The following is a 25,455-nucleotide window of genomic DNA, read 5'->3' on the forward strand; positions in this document are numbered from 1 at the left end:
GCAATCAGATGACCAACTGTTGGGTTGCTAAGGAACCAAGCTTGCAATTTGCAGGTTTACAGCTCAGCTGAGCATCAGGGTTAAGTCACCCAGCAGAGACAAAGCATAGGACCATTCCAGAAGGACAAACAATTGCGTATATGGACAAATGGATGGGTGGAAATTTGATTTGGTCATGTCAACCGTAGGCACAACTGAGCAGAAGCCAAGGGAACAGTCAATTGTCTGCCTGTTGGTCTCCAGCTAATCAGATGACAGGTCCTTTAGGGCCATTGTCCTGGAGGTTGGGAGTCCTTTTCCTTATGGGTTCCAGATGAGGGTGTGGCACTCTTTTTAGGGCTGGTGTGTTTGCTCAGTTCCTTAGCCTGTTTTTCTTGATATGTTCATATGGTCCCATTGATTTTGATAAGATTATAGAATGGTGCCTTTTTAACTCTGAGGAATGAATTTATGAGCCTGTTCCTTATGGGTGGTGCTGAGCAGGTGGTGATATCTACATGCATAGCCAGGTGCAGAGTTATGCTGCTTCTGCATTTGAACTCAAAATAGAGTTCAACACTGCTTGTACAATGCATCCCTGGATCCTAGAGACAACCTGGAAAGCCCCTGTTTCATACCAAGGGAGTTAAAGCTTGATCACTACAGCAGGGTCATCCTTTAGGTGGAAGCAGGAAGGCTGGGGTGGAGCAGCCCCTGGGCCTGTGCCATGGCTTCATAGAGAAAGGCTCCTGCTGCAAAGCATGACTATTTGAGTTCAGTCTCTGGGACCCACATGGTAGACAGAGAGAGCCCACTCCTGCAAGTTGTGCACACACACACACACACATACACACACACATACACACACACACATACACACACACATACACACACACACACACACACACACAGGTGTGCACAGAGGGTAAAGGCCTGGTGGTGGTGGTAGTACAACAAGCGTTTAATCTCAGTACTCACCAGGCAGATCTCTGAGTTCAAGGCCAGCCTGGTCTACAGAGTGAGTTCTTTCAGGACAGCCAAGGCTACATAGAGAGACCCATCTGGAAAAACAAATAAAATGAAGAAGAGTTTCTTCTTCCCCTGACTCTGAGTGTGCTCTGTTCGCAGGTGAGATGTTTCATCAGAATATAGGGGCTTGATTTCAGTGCTTCAACAAGGTCTTCTCAGGTGGCCTTGTTGTAAAGAATGGAATCCTGTCAAACACCCCCCCCCCCCACACACACACACATCCCCACCAGTCAAGCTGTTCAGTTTAAGAAGAGACATTAGGACAGTGAAGTTCAAGTGTGTTGTAACTTAGCTGACCACACGATAGAACTAGATGTAAAGAAGAGCAAGCAGGGGAAAAAAAAAAAAAAGCCTGGCGTGGTAGCACACGCCTTTAATCCCAGCACTCGGGAGGCAGAGGCAGGTGGATTTCTGAGTTCGAGGCCAGCCTGGTCTACAAAGTGAATTCCAGGATGGCCAGGGCTATACAGAGAAACTCTGATTCAAAAAAAGAAGAAGAAGAAGAAGAAGAAGAAGAAGAAGAAGAAGAAGAAGAAGAAGAAGAAGAAGAAGAAGAAGAAGAAGAAGAAGAAGAAGAAGAAGAAGGAGAGCAAGCAAGCCTGCAGCGACAGGACAGTGCCCTTGAGAGCACTCGGAGACATTATTTGTGTAGCTTAGGGCTGTGGCTGCAGGATGTCCCTTTCCCACCTGGCTTTGCAATTTGTAGAGTCCACTGTACTCTATGCTGGTTGTGGGGATCAGAGCCCCAGTCATCTTCAAGGGAAGAGAGGACATAAACTCCATGTCACCAAAGGAGGAGTTTAGGGCACATTGAAAAGCCATCTCAAGGCCAGTGAGTGGCTTAGCAGATAAAAGCTCTTGCTCCACAAGCTTGATGGTCTGACTTTGATCCCCAGAACTCACTGTAGGAGGAGAGAGCCGATTTCTGACAGACCTCCATAGGGGGACTTGTCAGGACACTCTTCCTTCCGCTCCTTCCTTCTCCCCCTGCCCTTCTTCTCCCCCCTATTCCCCACCTCTCTCCTGTAGCTGGGCCTGGAAGCATAGACCACTAATCACAGCTACTTAGGAAGATGATGCAGGAGAATTACAGAATCAAAACCTACCCAGGAACCTTAGCATGACACTGTCTGGAAATAAACACAGGTACAAAGAGGGCTGGAGGGAACAGAGATGGCTCTGAGGGGAAACCACTCATCATACAAGACTGAGCCGGAGCTCAATCCCCAGATCCTGTGTAGACATGGAAGAGAATGCTGACTGCACCAAGTTGTTTTCAGACCTCCGCATACCTACTGCACAGGTGTGGCCTGTCATGTATACACACCATCATAATAAAATGTGGCCCAATACCCTGTGAATACAGGCTCAGTGGGATAGCACATGTCTAGCCTGTTCAAAACTGAAGACTCAACCCACAGTACAACAACAACAACAACAACTACAGCAACAACAGCAACAGCAGTAAGCTGACTGTGAGTTCAAGGCTGTGTAGCATGACCCGGCCTCATGAAAAACAAATAAAGCCAGGCATAGTGGCACATGCCTTTAATCTCAGCACGCAGGAGGCAGACACAGGCAGATCTCTGTGAGTTCGAGGTCAGCCTGATCTATAGAACAAGTCCCAGGACAGCCAGGCTATGCAGAGAAACACTGTTTCAAACAAGTCCCAAACAAGCAAGCAAACAAACAAACCAGCAACCACACAACCAAACCAAGCCAAAACAAACCAACCAAACTAAAAAACCCAAAACCAAACCAAACCACCCAATCAAACAAAATAAAACAAAACAAAATGAAACAAAAAAAGGGTGTGGCGACACACCTGTATCCCAGTGTTCAAGAGGCTGATGGTAGAATTGCCATGGAATTGGTGACTAACCTGGGCTACAGAGTGAGATCTTGTTTCAAAACAATATCATCTAACAAAAATAAAACCCCACATAGCTCAAAAAAATTTTAAAAATATTTATTTATATGAGTGCACTGTAGCTGTCTTCAGACACACCAGAAGAAGGCATCAGATCCCATTACAGATGAGTATGAGCCACTGTGTGGTTGCTGGATATTGAACTCAGCTGTTCATTGGAAGAGCAGTTAGTGCTCTTAACCATTAAGGCATCTTTCCAACCCAGCCTGCCCCCAACTTAAAAAAAAATCAACTATATATGTCATCTTGTTTTGTGCATTCAAAAGAAAAGGTTGCTAGCAAAATAAATTAAAAAATAAAAAACTGACTAATATGTTCACTTTTAGAAGCAAACCAGATGGTTACGTCTCCAGAAGATAATAAATTGAAAAGCTAATCACATATATACAGAAAAATAAAACCCACTGTGTTATCATTAAACTTTCACACAATTTTTTTTTTGTCTTTTTTCCCCACTAGAAAGTAAGTTTCTTTTCGTTTAAAAAAATGTATTTTTTGAGGTAGGGTCTGATTGCGTCTGTAGTCCTGGTGGCTTGGTGCTTTTCCATGCCTTGTCCCTGCTCAGTGCTGGGTACTGGGATGCATCATTAATCTGGCTTGGAAAGAAAGTTCCTTCTGAGTATGGGGCTGGGGAAGGAGGGGGCACACAGGGCAGGGAACAAATGAAGATCCTTGCCTGTGTTTGTATTCTCAGTATAGAGGAGACACTCAGTGTATGTCTGTGTACAGTGTAGGTGAAGTGGGCCTATAATCATAGCTACTGAGGCCAGGGCATGAGACTATAAATTCAAGGTCAGACTGGCAGCTCAAGAAAACTCTGTTTACACAACAACAAAGTCCATGGGATGTGGGTGTGGAGAAGGCTCTAGTAACAGTATCAGGGGACGGGAGACAAGAGGGCGGGGGAGGGGGGGGACAGCTGAACAGATGGCTCAGCAGGTAAAGAACACTCATTAGTTTGCAAAACACATTCCCAGAATTCATGTGGGGCAGCTCACAACCGCCCATAACTCCAGATCCAGGGCATCTGACATCCTCTTCTGGCTTCCATCGGCACCTGCACACATATGGTATGTATACAGACACACATAGTTAACACAAAAATGCAAAGAAATTCCTTTTAAATTAATTTAAAATTTTTATTATTTATGTGCGTTTGTGTGTGTGTGTGTGTGTGTGTGTCTGTCTGTCTGTCTGTCTGTACAAGATGTGTGTGCATGTGCAGAGGGCAGAGGACACCCATGTGAGTCAGTTCTCTCCTTCTATCAAGTAGGTCCTGGGGATTTAACTCTGGTCATCAGGCTTGGTAGCGAGCGCCTTCACACGCTGAGCCATCTCACCAGCCCTATAAAAACATCTTTAAAAACCCCAAACTACTAAAAAGAGGGCTAGGGAGGTGCTCAGTGGTCCAGTGCTTGGCAGAGCAGCCTAGGTTCAGTCTGAAGTACCACACATCAATAAGACCCTTGTTTGTTAGATAAATGAATCATGAAGACATATTAAAGGTTTCTGTTTTCCTTTCTCTGTGGTAGTAGGGATTGACCTCGGGACCTGGGGCATGCCAGGAAGGTACTCTACCCATCAGGCTGTGTCCCCACCCTGGAGGCCACAATAAGCAGTCACTAGAGTAAGGGAGCCCCGCTTGCGAGTTGTAAGATATTTGGAGAAACCACCACCTCGGATCTGACTCTGATGAGCATCTTAGTTTCAGAAATGTGTAGGGCTGTTGTCAAGGAAGATGTATTTCTCAACTGGGATAGGATAAACCCAGGGATGATGAGACGAAAAAGGGGTTAGCTTGGATCTGGAAAACAGGGTTTGGCCCACCTGCTGTGGAAATGCTGGCCGTTCTAAGTCCCCTTTCAAGCTTCAATTCTTTAGGGTAGGGAAAAAATCCAAATACCCAAGATAAGCAATTAATCTTAAGGAAGGGTTGATTCAGCTTATGGTTTCATAGATTCCAGTCCACAGTCACTTCTCCCTGTTGTTTTGGACCTGTGACAACACGGCACATCATGGCCACAGTGTGTGGTGGCAGAGGCTGCTTGTCCCACTTGAAGCAAAGAGCAGAAGAGCATGCCCCACGGTCCCATTTGTCTCATAAGATCTGGTGTCTGAAGGCTTCCATATAGAGGTTCTCCACCTGTGGGTCGCAAGCCTCTAGCTCCAAATTATGTACATTGCAACTCATAACAGCAGCAAAATTACAGTTATGAAGTAACAATGAAAATAATTTTCTGGCTCAGGTGGTGGTCTCCACAACCCGAGGAAGTGTGTTAAAGGGTCGAGGCCTTGGGAAAGTTGAGAACCCACTGCTTTAGTGTCTGTCAGGAGTGCCAGGGGCTGGTGAGCAAGCCTGGAACAGGTTTTTCTTTCTAATAATGTTTCATTATAGAACTTACTTCCTACAGACATCACATGAGCAGCAGAGCAGTCCAGCTTTTATTTGTGAGTGCAAGGCATAGCTGTGTGCTGGGTTGGCAAGTTCTACCCTACACACAGGATCACAGAAGAAAAAGGAGAAGGCCTGACCTGGGATTCAAGTGACTCATTCAGGATCTTGAGAGTGGGAAATTTCCAGCTTCCTGGATACATTTCAAGGTTGAAGAGTAACTAGAGGTGAGTTTGCTGGTGTTGCAGGTAACAACATAAATAATAGAAAGCCAACATTCATGTGGAAACTGAACAACACTCTTCTCAATGATACCATGGTCAAGGAAGGAATAAAGAAAGAAATTAAGGACTTTTTGGAGTTTAATGAAAATGAAACCACAACATACCCAAACTTATGGGACACAATGAAAGCATTTCCAAGAGGAAAACTCATAGCTCTGAGTGCCTCCAAAAAGAAACTAGAGAGAGCACACACTAGCAGCTTGACAACACATCTAAAAGCTCTAGAACAAAAGGAAGCAAATTCACCCAAGAGGAGTAGACAGCAGGAAATAAACTCCGGGGCGAAATCAACCAAGTGGAAACAAGAACTATTCAAACGAGAAGCTGGTTCTTTGAGAAAATCAACAAGTTAGATAAACCCTTAGCCAGACTCACAAGAGGGCAGAGGGTCACCATCCTAATTAACAAAATCAGAAATGAAAAGGGAGACATAACAACAGTTCCTGAAGAAATCCAAAACACCATCAGATCCTTCTACAAAAGGCTATACATAACAAAACTGGAAAACCTAGATGAAATGGACAAATTTCTAGACAGATACAAGGTAACAAAGTTAAATCAGGATCAGGTTAATGATCTAAAAAGTCCTATATCCCCTAAAGAAATAGAAGCAGTCATTAATAGTCTCCCAACTAAAAAAAAAAAAAAAAAAACCCAGGACCAGATGGGTTTAGTGCAGAGTTCTATCAGACCTTCAAAGAAAATCTAATTCCAGTTCTTCACAAACTATTCCACAAAATAGAAGCAGGAGGTACTCTACACAATTCATTCTATGAAGCCACAATTACTCTGATACCTAAACCACAGAAAGACCCAACAATGATAGAGAACTTCAGACCAATTTCCCTTATGAATATAGATGCAAAAATCCTCAATAAAATTCTCGCTAACCGAATCCAAGAACACATTAAAGCAATCATCCATCCTGACCAAGTAGGCTTTATTCCAGGGATGCAGGGATGATTCAATATACGGAAATCCATCAATGTAATCCATTATATAAACAAACTCAAAGACAAAAACCATAAGATCATCTCGTTAGATGTGGAAAAAGCATTCGACAAGATCCAACACCCATTCATGATAAAAGTCTTGGAAAGATCAGGAATTCAAGGCCCATACCTAAACATGATAAAAGCAATGTACAGCAAACCAGTAGCCAACATCAAAGTAAATGGCGAGAAGCTTGAAGCAATCCCACTAAAATCAGGGACTAGACAAGGCTGTCCACTCTCTCCATACCTATTCAACATTGTACTTGAAGTCCTAGCCAGAGCAATTCGACAACAAAAGGAGATCAAGGGGATATAAATTGGAAAAGATGAAGTCAAAATATCACTTTTTGCAGATGATATGATAGTATATATAAGTGACCCTAAAAATTCCACCAGGGAACTCCTAAACCTGATAAACAGCTTCAGTGAAGTAGCTGGATATAAAATTAACTCAAACAAGTCAATGGCCTTTCTCTACACAAAGAATAAACAGGCTGAGAAAGAAATTAGGGAAACAACACCATTCTCAATAGTCACAAATAATATAAAACAAATTGGCATGACTCTAACTAAGGAAGTAAAAGATCTGTATGATAAAAACTTTCGAAGAAAGAAATTAAAGAAGATCTCAGAAGATGGAAAGATCTCCCATGCTCATGGATTAGCAGGATTAACATTGTAAAAATGGCTATCTTGACAAAAGCAATCTACAGATTCAATGCAATCCCCATCAAAATTCCAACTCAAATTTTCAACGAATTAGAAAGAGCAATCTGCAAATTCATCTAGAATAACAAAAAACCTAGGATAGCAAAAACTCTTCTCAAGGATAAAAGAACCTCTGGTGGAATCACCATGCCGGACCTAAAGCTCTACTACAGAGCAATTGTGATAAAAACTGCATGGTACTGGTATAGTGACAGACAAATAGACCAATGGAATAGAATTGAAGACCCAGAAATGAACCCACACACCTATGGTCACTTGATCTTTGACAAGGGAGCTAAAACCATCCAGTGGAAAAAACCAGCATTTTCAACAAATGGTGCTGGCACAACTGGTTGTTATTATGTAGAAGAATGCGAATCGATCCATTCCTATCTCCTTGTACTAAGGTCAAATCTAAGTGGATCAAGGAACTTCACATAATACCAGAGACACTGAAACTTATAGAGGAGAAAGTGGGGAAAAGCCTTGAAGATATGGGCACAGGGGAAAAATTCCTGAATAGAACAGCAATGGCTTGCGCTGTAAGATCGAGAATTGACAAATGGGACCTCATGAAACTGCAAAGCTTCTGCAAGGCAAAAGACACTGTCAATAAGACAAAAAGACCACCAAAAGATTGGGAAAGGATCTTTACCTATCCTAAATCAGATAGGGAACTAATATCCAATATATATAAAGAACTCAAGAAGGTGGACTCCAGAAAATCAAATAACCCCATTAAAAATGGGGCTCAGAACTGAACAAAGAATTCTCATCTGAGGAATAGTGAATGGCAGAGAAGCACCTGAAAAAATGTTCAGCATCCTTAATCATCAGGGAAATGCAAATCAAAACAACCCTGAGATTCCACCTCACACCAGTCAGAATGGCTAAGTCAAAAATTCAGGCCGTGCAGTGGTGGCGCATGCCTTTAATCCCAGCACTTGGGAGGCAGAGGCAGGTGGATTTCTGAGTTCGAGGCCAGCTTGGTCTACAGAGTGAGTTCCAGGACAGCCAGGGCTATACAGAGAAACCCTGTCTCAAAAAAAAAAAAAAAATTCAGGTGACAGCAGATGCTGGTGAGGATGTGGAGAAAGAGGAACACTCCTCCATTGTTGGTGGGATTGCAAGCTTGTACAACCACTCTGGAAATCAGTCTGGCGGTTCCTTAGAAAATTGGACATACTACTACCTGAGGATCCAGAAATACCTCTCCTGGGCATATATCCAGAAGATGTCCCAACTGGTAAGAAGGACACATGCTCCACTATGTTCATAGCAGCCTTATTTATTATAGCCAGAAGCTGGAAAGAACCCAGATGCCCCTCAACAGAGGAATGGATACAGAAAATGTGGTACATTTACACAATGGAGTACTACTCAGCTATTAAAAAGAATGAATTTATAAAATTCCTAGCCAAATGGATGGGCCTGGAGGGCATCATCCTGTGCGAGGTAACACAATCACAAAGGAATTCACACAATATGTACTCACTGATAAGTGGATATTAGCCCAAAACTTAGGATACCCAAGATATAAGATACAATTTGCTAAAAGCATGAAACTCAAGAAGAATGAAGACCAAAGTGTGGACACTGTGCCCCTTCTTAGAATTGGGAACAAAACACCCATGGAAGGAGTTACAAAGTTTGGAGCTGAGACGAAAGGATGGACCATCTAGAGACTGCCATATCCAGGGATCCACCCCATAATCAGCTTCCAAACCCTGACACCATTGCAAACACTAGCAAGATTTTGCTGAAAGGACCCAGATAGAGCTGTCTCTTGTGAGACTATGCCGGGGCCTAGCAAACACAGAAGTGGATGCTCACAGTCAGCTAGTGGATGGATCACAGGGCTCCCAATGGAGGAGCTAGAGAATGTACCCAAGGAGCTAAAGGGATCTGCAACCCTATGGGTGGAACAACATTATGAACTAACCTGTACCCCGGAGCTCTTGACTCTAGCTGCATATGTATCAAAAGATGGCCTAGTCGGCCATCACTGGAAAGAGAGGCCCACTGGACTTGCAAACTTTATATGCCCCAGTACAGGGGAACGCCAGGGCCAAAAAAATTGGAATGGGTGGGTAGGGAAGTGGGGGGGAGGGCATGGGGGACTTTTGGGATAGCATTGGAAATGTAATTGAGGAAAATATGTAATAAAAATATTAAAAATTAAAAAAAAAGAAATTAAAAAAAGGTTTAAAAAAGTGAGTTTTCTTTTGTAGAAGACGCTCTACGGGGTGGAGCTGCCCAACCAGTGCTGGCGTTCTGACGACTGGGCTCCATGTTAAAATAGAAACCAAAAAGTTCCACCGAAGAGTGTCCATGGAGGTGGGGATGGTGTCAGAACCCCCCGAGGAACAGAATTTCAAGACAGCAGGAAATAGAACCGGAGCTCTTTGGAACAGATTTGTGGGAGGCAGAGGCACAGGGTTCTCTGAGTTTGGGGCAGTCTGGTTGAGAATGGTGAGGGGAGGGACGGAGGAAGTGATCCAGAACACACAAAATAAAACAAAACAAAAAAACAAAACAAAGAACAAAAGACAAACCCTTGTGTTGGTGGTGGTGGTGTTGGTGGGGGACAAGCCTTTAATTCCAGCAAGTGAGAGGCAGACTCAGGCAGATCTTCTCCAAATTTGAGGCCAGCCTGGTCCACACAGAGAAATCCTGTTTTGAAAACACAAACAAAAACCAAGAAACAAATAAACAAATAAAAACAGTAAAAAAGTTTGTAAAACCTATGTTTTAAGTACAAGAGGCAGTGAGGAAGAAAGTAAGACACACCAAGAACAAAGGTGTGGGCTTCCTAGAAGAGACACATCGGAGTGTCTGTCGCAGCTGTGGGTTCTGGTTTTGGTGGCTAAGGACCCCGAAAGAGGACACAGAGCATTTCCTAGCACTGGATAGGGTTAGGGCTGAGAGGTAAAACCTAGGTTACAAGAAAGGCAAGATTCTTTTTAAGCATTTTTTTTTTAAAGACATGTTTTAATTTTCGACACTAGATGGCTGCCTTGTGGCAGGAACATGCTTCCAGCTGGGGGCGGGGGCTGGGATGGGGGCGGGGCCGTGGGTGATGGAGAGGATTCTACTCTACTGCATATGTGAGGGGAAAATGAAAGTGTGCAAGCCCCAGCTCTTCAACAGTGACTGGACAGGGAAATCGACTTCCCTGTTCTCCCAGCTCTCAGAGAGAGGGCGCTTGCCTCTCAAGCGTGTGGCAGTGGTGGTGGTGGTGGTGGTGGTGGTGGCTGAAAGGCCTACCTGTGGAGCTTAGAGGCATAGGAAGGTCACACAGTAGAAACTGCCATTGCTATCCTTGCGATCTGTCAGAAGAGCCTCTGTTTTTAACATTGTCATGTCTCCCAGGGTGGTCCCACCATGAGAGCTCTGTGACTAGGACTTCACTGGTGGGCTCTTCTTCTTGTGTGAAGACCTCCTAGCAGTTTTTATCTGTGGCTTGGTCTTGGCCACCGCCTTGAACACAGGCATGACCATCTTGGGTTTTCCCAGGACTTGAGCACCTTAACTCCACAGGCAGGCCCATGAGCCCCATCCTGTTCTACACTTGGAGCTGGCTGGAGTGGGCCCTACTGCAGGCTTGGCAGCAGGTTTAGAGATACAGAGCCCTCCATGTTTCTTCCCAGGGATACCCTTCTTTTAAAGAATGATATTCAGTAGCCAAAGGACAGTGTGCTAATGGGGGGGGATGCCCCCATATCTCTCTGTCTCTCTCTGTCTCTCCCTCCCTCTCTCTCTCTCTCTCTGTCTCTGTCTGCTGTTTGTCTGTCTGTCTCTCCCTGTCTCTGTCTCTCTCTCTGTGTATGACGGGGAGGAAGAGGAGGCGCAGGAGGAGGAGGGAGAGCACGGTTCATTACTATTTAAAATATTTTCTTTTAGATTTAATTATTTGATTTTATTTGTATGAGAATTTTTCCTGCATATATGTATGTGTTCCACATGCATGCCTGGTGGCCATAGAGACCAGAAGGTGTCAGGTTCCCTAGAACCAGAGTTGCATAGAAAGTTGTGAGCCGCTGAGATGGCTCAGTGATTAAGTACACTGACTGTTCTTCCAAAGGTCCTGAGTTCTAATCCCAGCAACCACGTGATGGCTCACAACCATCCATAATGAGATCTGATGCCCTCTTCTGGTGTGTCTGAAGACAGCTACAGTGTACTTACATATAATAATAATAAACAAATCTTTAAAAAAGAAAAAAAAAATGTTGTAAGCCACCATGTCAGTGCTGGGATTTGAACCTGGGTCCTCTGGAAGAACAGCAGTGCTCTTCACCTCAGAACCATCTTTTCATGTCTTTGTTAATAAATAATTTCCAAATGGACTTAGAATGACGCTTGAGGGCAAATGTATTAGAGTTGGAGAAACAACGTTAGGCAAGCCCTTTTGGATCTTAGGTAGCCCAGGTTGACCTCCAAATGACTATATAAAGACTGTCCCTGATCTTCTGATAGCTCCAGGCTTCACTTCCTAAGTACTGGGGTCATAGCTGTGCATCAAATTAAACAAGAAACAAAAGTACTATACAGAACTAGCCAGCCTGATACTCTCTATGTAGCCCAGGCTAGACTCAGGCATTGGCCACCTTGCCCAGCCTTGAGATGGGACTTTCGGGATGAAGAAACCTTGAGAGCACCTGCTGTCCGCAGTTTGGGTGTAAATTGTCTCGAAGGCAGGATGAGTTGCATTTATGTATTAATTAAAGAAAGAATTGCATTGGCATGGTCTTAGAAGACAGCTTGCAGGAACTGTTGGTTCTCCTATGATGTGGGTCCCAGGGCATGTAGAGTTCATGTCTTTCTGCCTGGAGGTAGGTACCTTTCTAAGCTGAGCCATCTTGCCTCCTAGAGCCTCCAGACACTGGCTTCTACTTCTGATGACTCTCTTCCTTTGATTCGTGACTCACACAGATAGAGGGTTGGACTTTCTGAGTTTAGTTTTCCCCCCTCCAGTTAACCCTTCCCTCCTTAAGAAGATAAATCACCTGACTTCCTCAAAAGCTCTGAAACACACCCTTTGGCTGTAAGAGAGAATTAGGCAATCTCAAAATTCCCCATTCCTCTCTTTTGCTCTGGACCTCTCAGCCCAGCGAAGCCAGTGAGGCTCTTGATTTAAACGCAGAGGGTGCTCTAAGATCAAGGCTGATTACCCTTAACTAGATTGTGATCTCCCAGCCCCCTCTGTTTGGAACAGGGAATTTTGGACATGCAAAAACACACTCCCTTAGGGAATCTTTAGAGCAAACAGAACAGGGAGGTGGGGAGGAGCTTCCTGCAAAGGCCACTCCCTCTGGAGCTGCAGGGGCTTAACTGCATGACCAGAGGCAGGAGAGGAGGTTGACTCACTTGTTCCCATCAGCTCCTGAAGGTAACAACTTTAAAAAGCAAGCCTTAAAGAGAGAAGCTTTGATGAAGGAAGACTGAAAGACAGGGAACCATGTAGAGTAAGGTTTGGAGCAAAGATGGAGGGTTGGAAGGAACTCAGAGAGAGGTCAGAATACAGACACAGATTCTCATATGCAGGACCCCAGCCCCGCCCCACCCCATCCTCATCCTTTCACACAGCAGTGTTTCAGGGGTAGAGGAAATTTGTGAAAGACTTTTCTGGGAACTATGGGAAGATACATTGCTCTTTAAACAAAGGACAAAACAACCAACTGGAGAAAAGTAAGGGAAGGCATATCCGAGTGTCCTGACTTTTCTCAGTTAGCTTTCCCTTTTCCAGCACTCTGCAACCTGTCACCACAGGGGCATACTTTCTTTCTGATTAGCTTCTCCCAAGGTCTCTTCCTGTCCCTACGGAAGGAAAGTCATTCCTCCTTCAGTGGCCATTGGGCCACCAGTAGAAGCAACACCTGTAATAGCTTATCAAAGGGGGCAGGCTTGAATGGGAGGGGATCGGTCTGGAAGCTCCAGCCTGTGTGGAAATGCGGAGAGACCAATGCAAGGGGCCAGGAGTGGGTGGAGGAGGACACAAAAGACAGGGAGAAACTCCTCACTCAATTGTGAGAATATTGGAAGATGTTTGGGGACAGGGTTAATTCAGGGCTGGTCTGGGAAGTTAGTCTAAATCTCACTTGGGAGGCTGTCATGGTATCATGTGATGACCATTCCTGACGGGTACCTATTTCTATGGTATTCTTTCAAAGGTGACACTGAGCCCTGGGTGGTCCCTCACTACCAAAGCAGGCACCTGTATTTGTCAGATAAAGACAACCAGGACCGCTGACTGCCTTTTACCTCCAAAGTCAGAAAGCCAGAGAGCCAGAGAGCCATGGGCAAATCGCCAGGGATGTGGTAAGTGATTAGGTATCTACAGAAATGAATCCATCTTCACCTTCCTTCTCTCTTTCACAGTTTTGAGACAGGGTGTCACTATGCAGCCCAAGGTGGTGTGACATCACCCTTCCTCTGTCCCCAGAGTGCTGGACTTAGACACAGGCCTGTTGTATGTGATTTCCCATTTCTCCCTAAAGAGCTCAGATCTGAACCTTGACTTTTAATTTTTTATCTATTTATTCTGTATATATTTGTTTATTCCATGGCATGTTGGCTGCCTAACGGTCAGAGTTCTGCATGAAGCCATCGGTTCCTAGCTTCCCACCTCTGTGTGACTTTTTTTTTCTCTTCCAGGTGTTTGGTCCTGTTTTCTCTTTTGGCATCATTTTCTGCTGAGCCCACCATGCATGGGGAGATCTTGTCCCCTAATTATCCCCAGGCGTACCCAAATGAGGTCGTGAAATCTTGGGACATTGAAGTCCCAGAGGGGTTTGGGATTCACCTTTATTTTACCCATCTGGACATAGAGCCGTCAGAGAACTGTGGATACGACTCAGTGCAGGTATATTACAGCACAGGAGGGAGAGGGATGGGAGGAGGGCGGAGGGATAGAGGAATGGGAGGATTAGAGGGCTGTGTGTTGTCAAGCTGTCCTATGGGGTAGGGGCATGGCTCAATGGCAGGGTACTTGCCATGCAAGGACAAGTCCCTGAGTTTGGTCCCCAGCACTGGGGGAAAATGTGGTGGGAGTTGGGGAGGCAGACAGGCCAGACAGACGGAGCTGGAGATTGGGAGTAAAGGTTCTGCTCTCTTTGCCCATTCTCAGTTTTACACTTCCTTCGTCTCTTAGATAATCTCAGGAGACATCGAGGAAGGGAGACTCTGTGGCCAGAGGACCAGCAAGAGCCCCAACTCCCCCATTATAGAAGAGTTTCAGTTCCCATACAATAAACTTCAGGTGGTCTTTACCTCAGACTTCTCCAACGAAGAACGGTTTACCGGCTTTGCAGCATACTACACTGCCATAGGTAAGGCGTCCCTCTGTATGTGACATCTGTATTCAACTAAAAGATGGGAGGCAGGTAAAGGACCACACAGTGCATGAGATGAGGATTCTGTTGTCTCACTTTGAGTCATGGTCTCGATATGCAGCCATGGCTGGACACTCCAAGACTCCAGCTTTGTGCCTGCCCCTGGGCTGCTTACATCTTTAATGAATGTTGACTTGCCCTGGGTCTGCTTAGGAATTGCCTTGCCTTTGTGTGACTTTATCACATGTTATTTGTGGTAAAGCAGATAATTAGACTGAGAACCACTGAGAAATGGTCCTCTATCAGGCGGCTTGCTTACATGAATCCAACATTCAGCTCAAACTTGCAGTGTGGGCACCATGGTCTTCCTATGAAGATACGGATCTGGTCTCATTGATGCAGGACTGTAATCCCATACACTCTGAAGGCTGAAGGAGAAGAACTGTCAACTCTAGGTCAACAGGGGCAACTTAGTAAGAACCTGTCTTCCTATCAGAAGTAAAGAGAGGGCTGTTGAGACAGTTTAGTCAGTGAAATGGTTGTTATACAACCACCCATTAGAGTTCAGGATCCATGAGAAGGTAGAAGGAATAACGAACTCTATACGCTTATCCTCTGACCTTCATGTGTGTGCCCTGGCATGCCTCCATCATGCACATAAACGTGCATGGATAGTAATAATAAATGCTAATTTAATCCCATCACTCAGGAAGCAGAGGCAGGCATATCTCTGTGAATTTGAGGCTAGCCTGGTCTCTAGAGTGAGTTCTGGGACAGCCAGGGGTATATAGATAGAGATCCTGTTTCAAAGAAAAAATTTAAAAGGAGGGCTGGGAATTCTGGCACGGTGCACACACCTGTAATTCCAGTCCTAAGCAGAGGCAGGAGAATCAGGAATTCAAGGGCAGCCTGGGTTACAGAAGATTCTGTATTAAAAGATAATCACTCCAGCTTAGAGACAAAATGCTTCCTTTGTGTCTGAAAGGCTCTCAGAAACCTCAAGGCTAGGGAAAAACTGAAAACTGAGAACATTAATAATTTTCCAAGGATTGTATAAGAAGGACTATGTGGTACTATGTCCTTCTACATCCATCTCCAGATTAAATGAAGTTAGGCCTGCTCGTAAGGTCCAAATGTCATCCAGTTTTACAGAAAGACCAATATCCTATAAAGCAGATCCTCCAGTAATAAATTAGTTGCCTAGAGCTCCTCGGGGTGGGGTGGAGTCCTCCTGAGTCCTTCCCCACACCACGACAGGATATCGAAAGGCACAGTCTTGTACAGATAATAACAGCCATGGTGAGCCTAAGAGTGCCGTGGCCAGTCATGCCTGGAAGACAGCATCCGCGAATCTTCCTTCTGTTCCTCTGGCTCCTACATTCTTTTGTGTATGTCCTCCTCTTTCATGATGTTCTTGGGGCCGTAGAGTCTTCCTTCCTGCCTCCTTTGCTGTCTCCTACTCTTCCTCCCTCCCTTCCTCCCTCCCTTCCTCCTTCCTTCCAGCTGTCCCTTTGTCTCTGTCTCTCTGTCTTGTCTGTCTCTGACCCTGTCTGTCTGTCTTCCTTACTTTCTTGGAGAAATGGTTTTGGGTTGAAGCCCAGGCTGGCCCTGAACTCCTGTCTTTCTGCTTCATCTACCTGAATACTGGGATTACTGGCATGAGCCATTATGCCTGGCTTTGAGAACATTTATGCAACAAACCTTTTCTGGTTTAGTTTGTTTGTGCTTTATCCTTATAGATTTGGCTTCCATCCTTCTTCCTTCTTGGTCTTTGTTCTCCACCTTGAGTTTTCTCTGCTTTTTGCAGATGTAAATGAATGCACAGATTTTGCAGATGTCCCCTGTAGCCACTTCTGCAATAACTTCATTGGTGGATACTTCTGCTCCTGTCCCCCAGAATTCTTCCTCCACGATGACATGAGGAATTGTGGAGGTGAGTTTAGCATCCAGAGGTCTTCATGTTCCCTGGATTTGGGATGGATTGAGGGCTTAGTCTATCGTTCCAAGTTTGATTAGGCTTTCCCTCCAAATGGCACCTGCTTTTAGCTGTTCACAAAGTGAATAGGATCTTCAGGAAGGGAGGAAGATAAGGTGCATCAGCTTTACATTGCTGTGAACGGTGACTTCACCAGTTAAAAGGATACAATGTTTATTTTGGTTCATGGTTCTGGCAATTTCAGTGTCAGGTGTGCAGATCCATTGTTTTGGGGTCTGTGGCCAGGTGGATCATCATATAAGGGAGTCAGACGGTAGAGCAAGTTGTCATCACAGGGCAGAAGGGAGGCAGAGAGGGAGGGCAGGGGTACCAACGTCCTTTTCAAGGTCATACTTCGATGACCTAACTTTCAGCTATCAGGCTAGATGAAGATTCCACCACCCACCTAAGAGTGTCACAGGCCAGTGACCAAGCCCTTAGCATATGTCACTTTTGGAGATGATTAAGATCCAAACCACAACAGGAGGCTTCGAGGTAAAGTTGGTTAATGGAAAAGAGGGATAGATGCCTGTGAAGAGACTGCCCGAGGCTGTTCACAACTACGGAAAGTTCCACATAGAAATTTTCATATATAACCATAGCAAACAGAGAGACCCTGAAAAGGCATTGGCTAGCTCGCCTCATAGCATTGTGGGTAATTGCTTCCTGGAGGCTTCATTTGGGAACAGATGGTGGGCTAGTCTGAATGGAGAACTCTGAGGTTATGAGGAAAGGAACAGAGAGGGCAGAACTTCTTGTATCTGTATCTGATTGGTCCTTTATCTTTTTCTCTCCTCTAGTCAACTGTAGTGGAAATGTGTTCACTGCCCTGATTGGGGAGATCTCAAGTCCCAATTATCCCAATCCATACCCGGAGAACTCAAGGTGTGAATACCAGATTCAGCTGGAGGAGGGCTTCCAAGTGGTGGTGACGATGCGGAGAGAAGATTTTGATGTGGAGCCCGCTGACTCAGAGGGGAACTGCCCTGACAGTTTAACTGTGCGTTGTAGATAATGAGCTTGGTTCTGACCCACAACTCATTTAGATTGCTGAGGCTTCTCTGGCAGCCTCCTTCTCTGTGGTTTTGGGCAAAGACTCCACTGCATAGCTACATCCTCTGCTCGGAGACTAGTTTTACTCTTTGATTCTCTCTGTCTCTTTCCTCTCTTTCTCTGGCTCTCTCTGTCTTCATCTTTATCCTGCTGTTTCCTTAAGCCAGGGCTTTGCTATGTAGCCCAGGCTGGACTCAAAACTCAAAATGCCTTCTTATCCCAGCCTCTTGAGTGCTAAGATTACAGATGTTAGTCTCCACTCCTGGTGAGAGCATCCTCCTTCCTCCTTTAATCTCCCTCTCCTCTCCCTCCCTCCCTCCATGACTTTATTTCTTCCTTCCTGAATTGGATTGAACCTTTGGCCCCATGCATGGTAGGCAAGAGCTCTACCACTGAGCTACATTTGCAGCCCTTTCTATTTTTGTATTTCAGCACAATTTTTCCTTGAATTGCCCAAGCTGACTTTAATTTGGAATCCTCCTGTCTTGGTCTTCCTAGTAGCTGTGATTAAAGGCCTGTACCAACAGACCCATTGTCTGTAATTACAGTGATCTTTCCTCCTACCCTTTCTTTCTCTCTCTCTTTCTCTCTTTCTCTCTCTCTCTCTCCTTCCTTCCTGTCTTTCTTTCTTTCTTTCTTTCTTTCTTTCTTTCTTTCTTTCTTTCTTTCTTTCTTTCTTTCTTTCTTTCTTTCTTCCTTCCCTTCCCTTCCCTTCCCTTCCCTTCCCTTCCCTTCCCCTTCCCCTTCCCCTTCCCCTTCCCCTTCCCCTTCCCCTTCCCCTTCCCCTTCCCCTTCCCCTTCCCCTTCCCCTTCCCCTTCCCCTTCCCCTTCCCCTTCCCCTTCCCCTTCCCCTTCCCCTTCCCCTTCCCCTTCCCCTTCCCCTTCCCCTTCCCCTTCCCCTTCCCCTTCCCCTTCCCCTTCCCCTTCCCCTTCCCCTTCCCCTTCCCCTTCCCCTTCCCCTTCCCCTTCCCCTTCCCCTTCCCCTTCCCCTTCCCCTTCTTCCCCTTCCCCTTCTTCCCCTTCCCCTTCTTCCCCTTCCCCTTCTTCCCCTTCCCTTCTTCCCCTTCCCCTTCTTCCCCTTCCCCTTCCCCTTCTTCCCCTTCCCCTTCCCCTTCTTCCCCTTCCCCTTCCCCTTCTTCCCCTTCCCCTTCCCCTTCTTCCCCTTCCCCTTCCCTTCCCTTTTTCCTTCCCTTCCCTTTTCCCTTCCCTTCCCTTTTTCCTTCCCTTCCCTTTTTCCTTCCCTTCCCTTTTTCCTTTCCTTCCCTTCCCTTCCCTTCCCTTCCCTTCCCTTCCCTTCCCTTCCCTTCCCTTCCCTTCCCTTCCCTTCCCTTCCCTTCCCTTCCCTTCCCTTCCCTTCCCTTCCCTTCCCTTCCCTTCCCTTCCCTTCCTTCCCCTTTTCCTTTCCTTTCCTTTCCTTTCCTTTCCTTTCCTTTCCTTTCCTTTCCTTTCCTTTCCTTTCCTTTCCTTTCCTTTCCTTTCCTTTCCTTCCTTCCTTCCTTCCTTCCCCCTCCATCCCTCCATCCCTCCCTCTCTCCCTCCCCCTCTCTCTCCTTCCTCCCTCGCTCCCTTCCTCCCTCCCTCCCTCCCTGCCTTCTTTCTTTCTTTCTTTCTTTCTTTCTTTCTTTCTTTCTTTCTTTCTTTCTTTCTTTCTTTCTTTCTTTCTTTCTTCCTTCCTTCCTTCCTTCCTTCCTTCCTTCCTTCCTTCCTTTCTTTCTTCTTTCTCTCTGTTCCACTGGGACACTCTCACTTCATACCACATCCTTTAATTCTTTCCTATTCATTTTTCTCTCCTGTGATTTTGTAACATTGTTTCCTTCCAGTTTGCTTCAAAAAAACAACAGTTTGGTCCTTACTGTGGCGATGGGTTCCCTGGACCGCTAACTATTAAAACCCAGAGCAATACTCTCGACATTGTCTTTCAAACTGACCTAATGGGGCAAAAAAAGGGTTGGAAGCTTCGTTACCATGGAGATCGTGAGTACCCTTAAAGCTCCTCTTTGACTGGGGATACAAAATTATTTAGACATGTAGACTCAAAACACAGAGACTGTTCTTCAGCTAATATTTTTTTAACTAGTCACAAAAATACAACAAGGGGGAGGAGGGGAAGCCACTGTGTGACATCATATCCTTTTACAAGTTGGAATGTTAGATATTAGAACTGAGGACAACGGGAAACTTTGGAAAGTTTGTGGGAACAGGGATAGTGTGCTAGGCAAGCATGAGGATCTGAGTTTGTATTTATAGCAAAAATCTAGCCATAGCCAAGTATGTTTGTAAGTCCTATGTCTTGGAGTGGTGGGCAGAGAAAGGGACATCACGGGGTCTTGGTGGTCAGCTAGCCTGGGCAAACATGGCAAGCTCCAGGTATAGTGAGATACCCTGTCTCAAGAGGGTAAGGCACAGAGTGACAGAGCAGGCACCCAGTGCCCTTCTTCAGCCTGTGGGTTGGTACACTAACCCCCCTCCCTCATACACAGAAAATGTGAGAATGTCTGAAGATGCTATTACACAGATATAATTTCAGTCCTGGAGAAGTGGAGGCAGGAGAATTACTGCAAGATAGACTAGCTTGGGCAAGCTCCAATCTATCCTAGGGTACACAGAGAGATCCTGTCTCAAAACAGGGGTGGTGGTGGTGGTGGTAATGATGTAAAATAGCATACGATTTCCAGCTCTTTAGTAAAATCTCATTTCTGTTGTCTCCAAGCCATCTCCTGTCCCAAAGAAATCACTGCCAATTCTAATTGGGAGCCCGATAAGGCAAAATACGTGTTTAAAGATGTGGTGAAGATAACCTGTGTGGATGGATTTGAAGTTGTGGAGGTAAAGTACCACACAGGCATCTTTTTAATTTCAGGCTTGGATCGGTATTGTGAGCACAAGAGATTGTTGCTGCCTGATCAAGGTATTAACCCCTCCCAAGAATGGGCTGGCTCAAGGTTGTCAGTCGTTCATGTGAGGTCTGGAGCTCCTGGTCCAGCTTGCCCTCTCTGCCCTCGGTCCTACCGTGGTCGGGGAGCTGAAATGCTGGGACAGAGTTGTCTTCTCACTGTAGCTCCTGGGTACATTGGGTTATTCTTCTAAAGATGTTCCAAGTGTCTTTTGAAGAGGACTTGTCATTGATCCAAGACCAGAGATTCAATTTCATTATTGGATTTGGTTTTCTTTTCTTTCTTTCTTTCTTTTTTTTTTTTTTTATTTTTCAAGACAGGGTTTCTCTGTGTATTCCTAGCTGTCCAGGAACACACTTTGTAGACCAGGGTGGCCTCGGACTCAGAAATCTGCCTGACTCTGCCTCCCTAGTGCTGGGAATAAAGGTGTGCACCACCACACCTGGCTTGTATGTTTTTTTTAAATTAATATTGATATCTGTTTTCCTCAAGGGACGTGTTGGCTCGAGTTCATTCTATTCCACTTGTCAAAGCAACGGCCAGTGGAGCAACTCCGGGCTAAAATGTCAACGTAGGTGTCTCTTCAAAGCAGAACTCCTCTTTCCCCTCCCAAGGGGGATGGAATAATCAACACATCAAAATTCAAATGCATGGTTTTCCTCTAGGCTCTCAGGAAAATGACTTGCGTTTTTGAAGGAGTTTGTTATAGAGAACTGTCTAGCCCTCTCCTAGTCTTAGGACAATTTGACTACCATGTTTTTTCTAAAGAAAGGGGCAATGGGATATGTTGTCAATAGCTCTAAGGGAGTACATTCTGGGCTCGCACAGGAGGCTCTGCCAACCAGAAAACTAGGTTTCTCCTGGTCTCTTTCAAGAGCCATCTGCATTGGCAGCTCTCAGTGGGCTAGAGAATTGGGTTAGAGAAGGTGCTGCAAGAAGGCTGGCTTGGAGAGATTCATCAGGGGGGTGATTATGAATGTGGCTACGGGAGGGGCTAAGATGGAATGGGTCCCTAACTCTTTCTGGGAGGGAGTGACTGTCTATTTCCCCGATTCTTCTTGTAGCTGTGAATTGTGGAAATCCAGATCCCATTGCGAATGGTAAAGTTGAAGAGCCAGAGAATAGTGTGTTTGGTACTGTCGTTCACTACACGTGTGAAGAGCCATATTACTACATGGAACATGAACAAGGTGGTAAGTTCTTCTACCAGAGAAGAGAGAGGGAAGGAGTGTGGGTGATTTGGAGGTGGTTACTGCTTTTTCTCTCTGGTTGGAGAGACAGAGAAGATATTGTCATCCTTTTGGCTTAGTCTGAGGACACAGTTGTCTTGTGGGATGGGGTTTGTACTCAGGATCATTCAGGATGTCATAGAAGACATCAGCTTAGTGTCAGCGTGCAACAGGAGTTCCTTCATAGTGTTGATTTCATGTAGTTATCTGACTCCACAGCAGTTATTTCAGATAAAATCCACAGGAGGACAGGCATGGTGGTGGAGGTTTGAAATCCTAGCCCTTGAAAGATAGGGTCGGAATTGTTGAAGGTGAGCTTGAGCTATCCCCCTCTTCTTCTTTCTCTGTCCTCTCCTCCCCATCTCTCTCTAGTCTTTTTGAGATGGATTCACAAGGTTTAGGGCAGCCTTTTCTACAGAGGCTGGCCTGGATCTTTCTGCATCCACCTGCCAAGTGTTGGGCTTACATGACAGTGCCATCATTCCTAGCTGAAGGTTCTTTTCTAGCTCATTTGATCTGCTTACCTGTTCAATGTTCAGAGGAGCTGGAGCTTTGAATAAAGGGGGAGGGAGGAGAGATGTGCAGAATGTGACATCTTCCTTGTATTATTCTAGGGGAGTATCGATGTGCTGCAAATGGGAGCTGGGTGAATGACCAGCTGGGTATCGAGCTTCCAAGATGTATTCCAGGTAATCTGGGTTGTGGCATGGGTAGAAACTGTACCTATACACGCATGGAGTAAGCATTGCAAGAAATGGGCTGTAACCCTCCCAGAAAGGGCTTAGCCCTGTCTCCGGGAGCTCAGCACAGTGAAGTGATAGGAACTCTGGCCTGGAATTTCTTCAATGGCATCAACTTAGGTCAACTTGAAGGGAAATAGAAAAGTTTGCCATCATCAACAGTTGCTGTCACATTAGTCATTAAGGAAGTGCAGATCAAACCATGCTAAGAGAGCTAGCTGGGTGTACACTTGTAATCCTAGCACTCTGGATTCTGAAGAAGGATTGTGAGTTGTGAGACCAATCTGGACTACATAGTGAGACCCCACACCCCTGCACCACACACACACAAGATAAGGACTTCATCTGAGAGGCAGTCGAAGGCAGAAAGCCTGCTGCCGTTACCTGTGTCCAGTGAAGAGTCTCTCAGCATTGGCTCTAGTTGGGTTTTTGACCTTAGAGGTTAAGCATGAAGTATGCCTCAGAGGGGCTGTGGGTCAAGCAGTGAACTGTAAAATACTAGCTCATTTGGTTTAGTCATTCATGTAACCCTCCTGTTGAGCCAGTCTCCTCCATAAGTCTGCTTGGCATTGGCAAAGGAGGTGTTTTGGTGAGACGCGGAAAAGTCAGATACGGAGGTAGTTGACAAAAATTGATTAAGACATGCGGAAGAACTCTGCCACCCATTGGGTAGAACACTTGAGTGGCTGAACTTTTCAGAGGTCAGCATCATTCGATGCATCTCTCTATCTGGCTCTTATTCCTTCCTAGCCTGTGGAGTACCCACCGAGCCCTTTCAAGTCCAGCAGAGGATATTCGGAGGACAACCTGCAAAGATTGAAAATTTTCCCTGGCAAGTCTTCTTTAGTCACCCCAGAGCTGGTGGGGCTCTTATTAATGAGTACTGGGTGCTGACGGCTGCTCACGTTGTGGAGAAAATCTCCAACCCTTCAATGTACGTCGGGACCATGTCTGTGAGGACGACTCTCTTGGAAAATGCCCAGAGACTCTACAGTGAGCGTGTCTTTATTCATCCCAGCTGGAAGGAAGAAGATGACCCAAATTTACGGACAAATTTTGACAATGACATTGCCCTGGTGCAGCTGAAAGACCCCGTGAAAATGGGACCCAATGTCTCCCCCATCTGCTTACCAGGCACCTCCTCAGAGTACAACGTCTCACTGGGTGACATGGGGCTGATCTCAGGGTGGGGCCGAACAGAAAAGAGATTCTTTGTTATCAACCTCAAAGGGGCAAAGATACCGGTAACCTCTTTAGAAACCTGCAAACAGGTGAAAGAGGAGAACCCCACAGTAAGGCCAGAGGACTATGTTTTCAGTGACAACATGATCTGTGCAGGCGAGAAGGGTGTTGACAGCTGTAACGGGGACAGCGGAGGAGCTTTTGCTTTCCAGGTCCCCAATGTCAAGGTCCCCAAATTCTATGTAGCTGGCTTGGTGTCTTGGGGGAAAAGGTGTGGGACTTATGGGGTCTACACAAAGGTAAAGAATTACGTGGACTGGATCCTGAAAACTATGCAGGAGAATAGTGGGCCCAGGAAGGACTAATCCGTAGGGCGACAACACCCCTCCAGGGCATAGCAAGCTCACTGTTCTCAGATCCTATGGTGGTCCCCTTATTTCACAACGATGGAGAGAAGATGTGGTAGTATGGTTAATGCTGAACTTGATTGTCAAAATGTCTGCATGGAGGCAGGGTTGATCACTGGGCCGTGTTGGTTATTCAGTTACTATTGCTAACAACATGGCAGAAGCCCTTCTATCTTGTGCTATTCCACAGGGATATCTTATCCGATCTTCCCTCATTTAACCTGCTTGAAATTCCTGAATTACTTACAGCAAAGCATGCTTCCAATCTGGTTCTGGCTGTATGGAGAGCCACAGGAGGAGAGGGAGATTTGGGGCATAGCATCATGGAATTCAGGCATCAACAGCATGGAATTCTGCATCTTTAACAAGATGCAGACAGGGAACATAGCCTTTTTTTCTTACTAGTGAGACTTACCGAATACTGGAAGTTAGAAATGACTACCTTAGTTTTCCTCTGTGAGTTGCTTCAATATGTTTCCTAGAAATTAATTTTCTTGTAATCCTCCTTTGTATCATACAGTGTAATGCCTTAGTAAAAGAGAAATTGAACATTGCTGGTCTGCTTTTTTTGGTAGTTTTGCTTAGTCTGTCTGTTAGGTGACAAAATGGAGTGATCTCTGTAACAAAATGTGTCAGCCAAAAGTTCAGAGATAACTTCCCTGACTCTAGGGAAGAAATCTGAAAACAAAACACCAAAATGAGTTGGGAAGTGGTGGCACACACCCTTAATCCCAGCACTTGGGAGGCAGAGGAAGGAGGATTTCTGAGTTGGAGTCCAGCCTGGTCTACAGAGTGAGCTCCAGGACAGCCAGGGCTATACAGAGAAACCCTGTCTTGAAACAAACAAACAAACAAACAAACAAACAAACTACCCAACAACACCAAAATGAAACAAAATCTCCTTCCTCTCCAAGAGTGCCAAAGGACCACAGAATAAAAACATCCTGTGTATGACATGATTTCACTATAGACTATAGAGTAAAGACATTCTGTGTGTGACATGTTCTCACTATAGACTATAGAATTAATGAAATTCTGCGTGTGAAGTGATCTCACTATAGACTATAGAGTAAATTCATTCTGTGTGTGACATGATCTCACTATGTAGTTGGCATTGGCTTTGAACTCATGCTGTGGCCTGGAATTTACTGTTTCCTTGCCCCCGACAGGTCTGTGCCAACACATCTAGTGTATACATATAAGTTCATTGGCTAGGCCGAGCATGGGATCCAAAGGAACACTTGCTAAGCAAGTGTTCTACCCCTGGGATATGAGATATATTATAACCCTGAAACACAATTAAAAAAAAATAAAAAGAGCATTG

The 25,455-nt window shown here is 45.4% G+C and overlaps 1 protein-coding gene across 2 annotated transcripts; it reads left to right on the plus strand.

Moving 5' to 3' along the window:
- The first annotated feature begins 12,613 nt into the window (after positions 1 to 12,613).
- LOC147003811 (complement C1s-1 subcomponent) lies at positions 12,614 to 24,684 on the plus strand. 2 transcript variants are annotated; one of them, XM_085839935.1, is made up of 12 exons: positions 12,614 to 12,709; positions 13,491 to 13,638; positions 13,975 to 14,182; positions 14,471 to 14,648; positions 16,459 to 16,584; positions 17,427 to 17,626; positions 19,500 to 19,653; positions 20,390 to 20,505; positions 21,066 to 21,144; positions 21,638 to 21,766; positions 22,417 to 22,491; positions 23,293 to 24,684. In XM_085839935.1, the coding sequence occupies exons 2-12, from the start codon at positions 13,616 to 13,618 to the stop codon at positions 24,087 to 24,089; spliced, it is 2,085 nt and encodes a 694-aa protein (XP_085696061.1). In that variant the 5' UTR covers positions 12,614 to 12,709; positions 13,491 to 13,615; the 3' UTR covers positions 24,090 to 24,684. The 2 variants fall into 2 exon arrangements, with proteins under 2 accessions (XP_085696061.1, XP_085696062.1); XM_085839936.1 differs by having other exon boundaries at positions 12,703 to 12,785.
- The last annotated feature ends 771 nt before the right edge of the window (positions 24,685 to 25,455 follow it).

Source organism: Mus caroli, unplaced genomic scaffold (genome assembly GCF_978045245.1).
Source record: "Mus caroli unplaced genomic scaffold, Mus_caroli_1 scaffold_7, whole genome shotgun sequence".
In the NCBI taxonomy this organism is placed as follows: domain Eukaryota; kingdom Metazoa; phylum Chordata; class Mammalia; order Rodentia; family Muridae; genus Mus; species Mus caroli.

Excerpts from the sequence above, each read along its gene's own strand:
- LOC147003811 (XM_085839935.1), top strand. The coding sequence starts at position 13,616 with ATGGGCAAATCGCCAGGGATGTG. Across the intron at positions 14,183-14,470 it reads GTGGATACGACTCAGTGCAG|ATAATCTCAGGAGACATCGA; the intron begins GTATATTACAGC and ends TTCGTCTCTTAG. Across the intron at positions 17,627-19,499 it reads ACTGCCCTGACAGTTTAACT|TTTGCTTCAAAAAAACAACA; the intron begins GTGCGTTGTAGA and ends GTTTCCTTCCAG.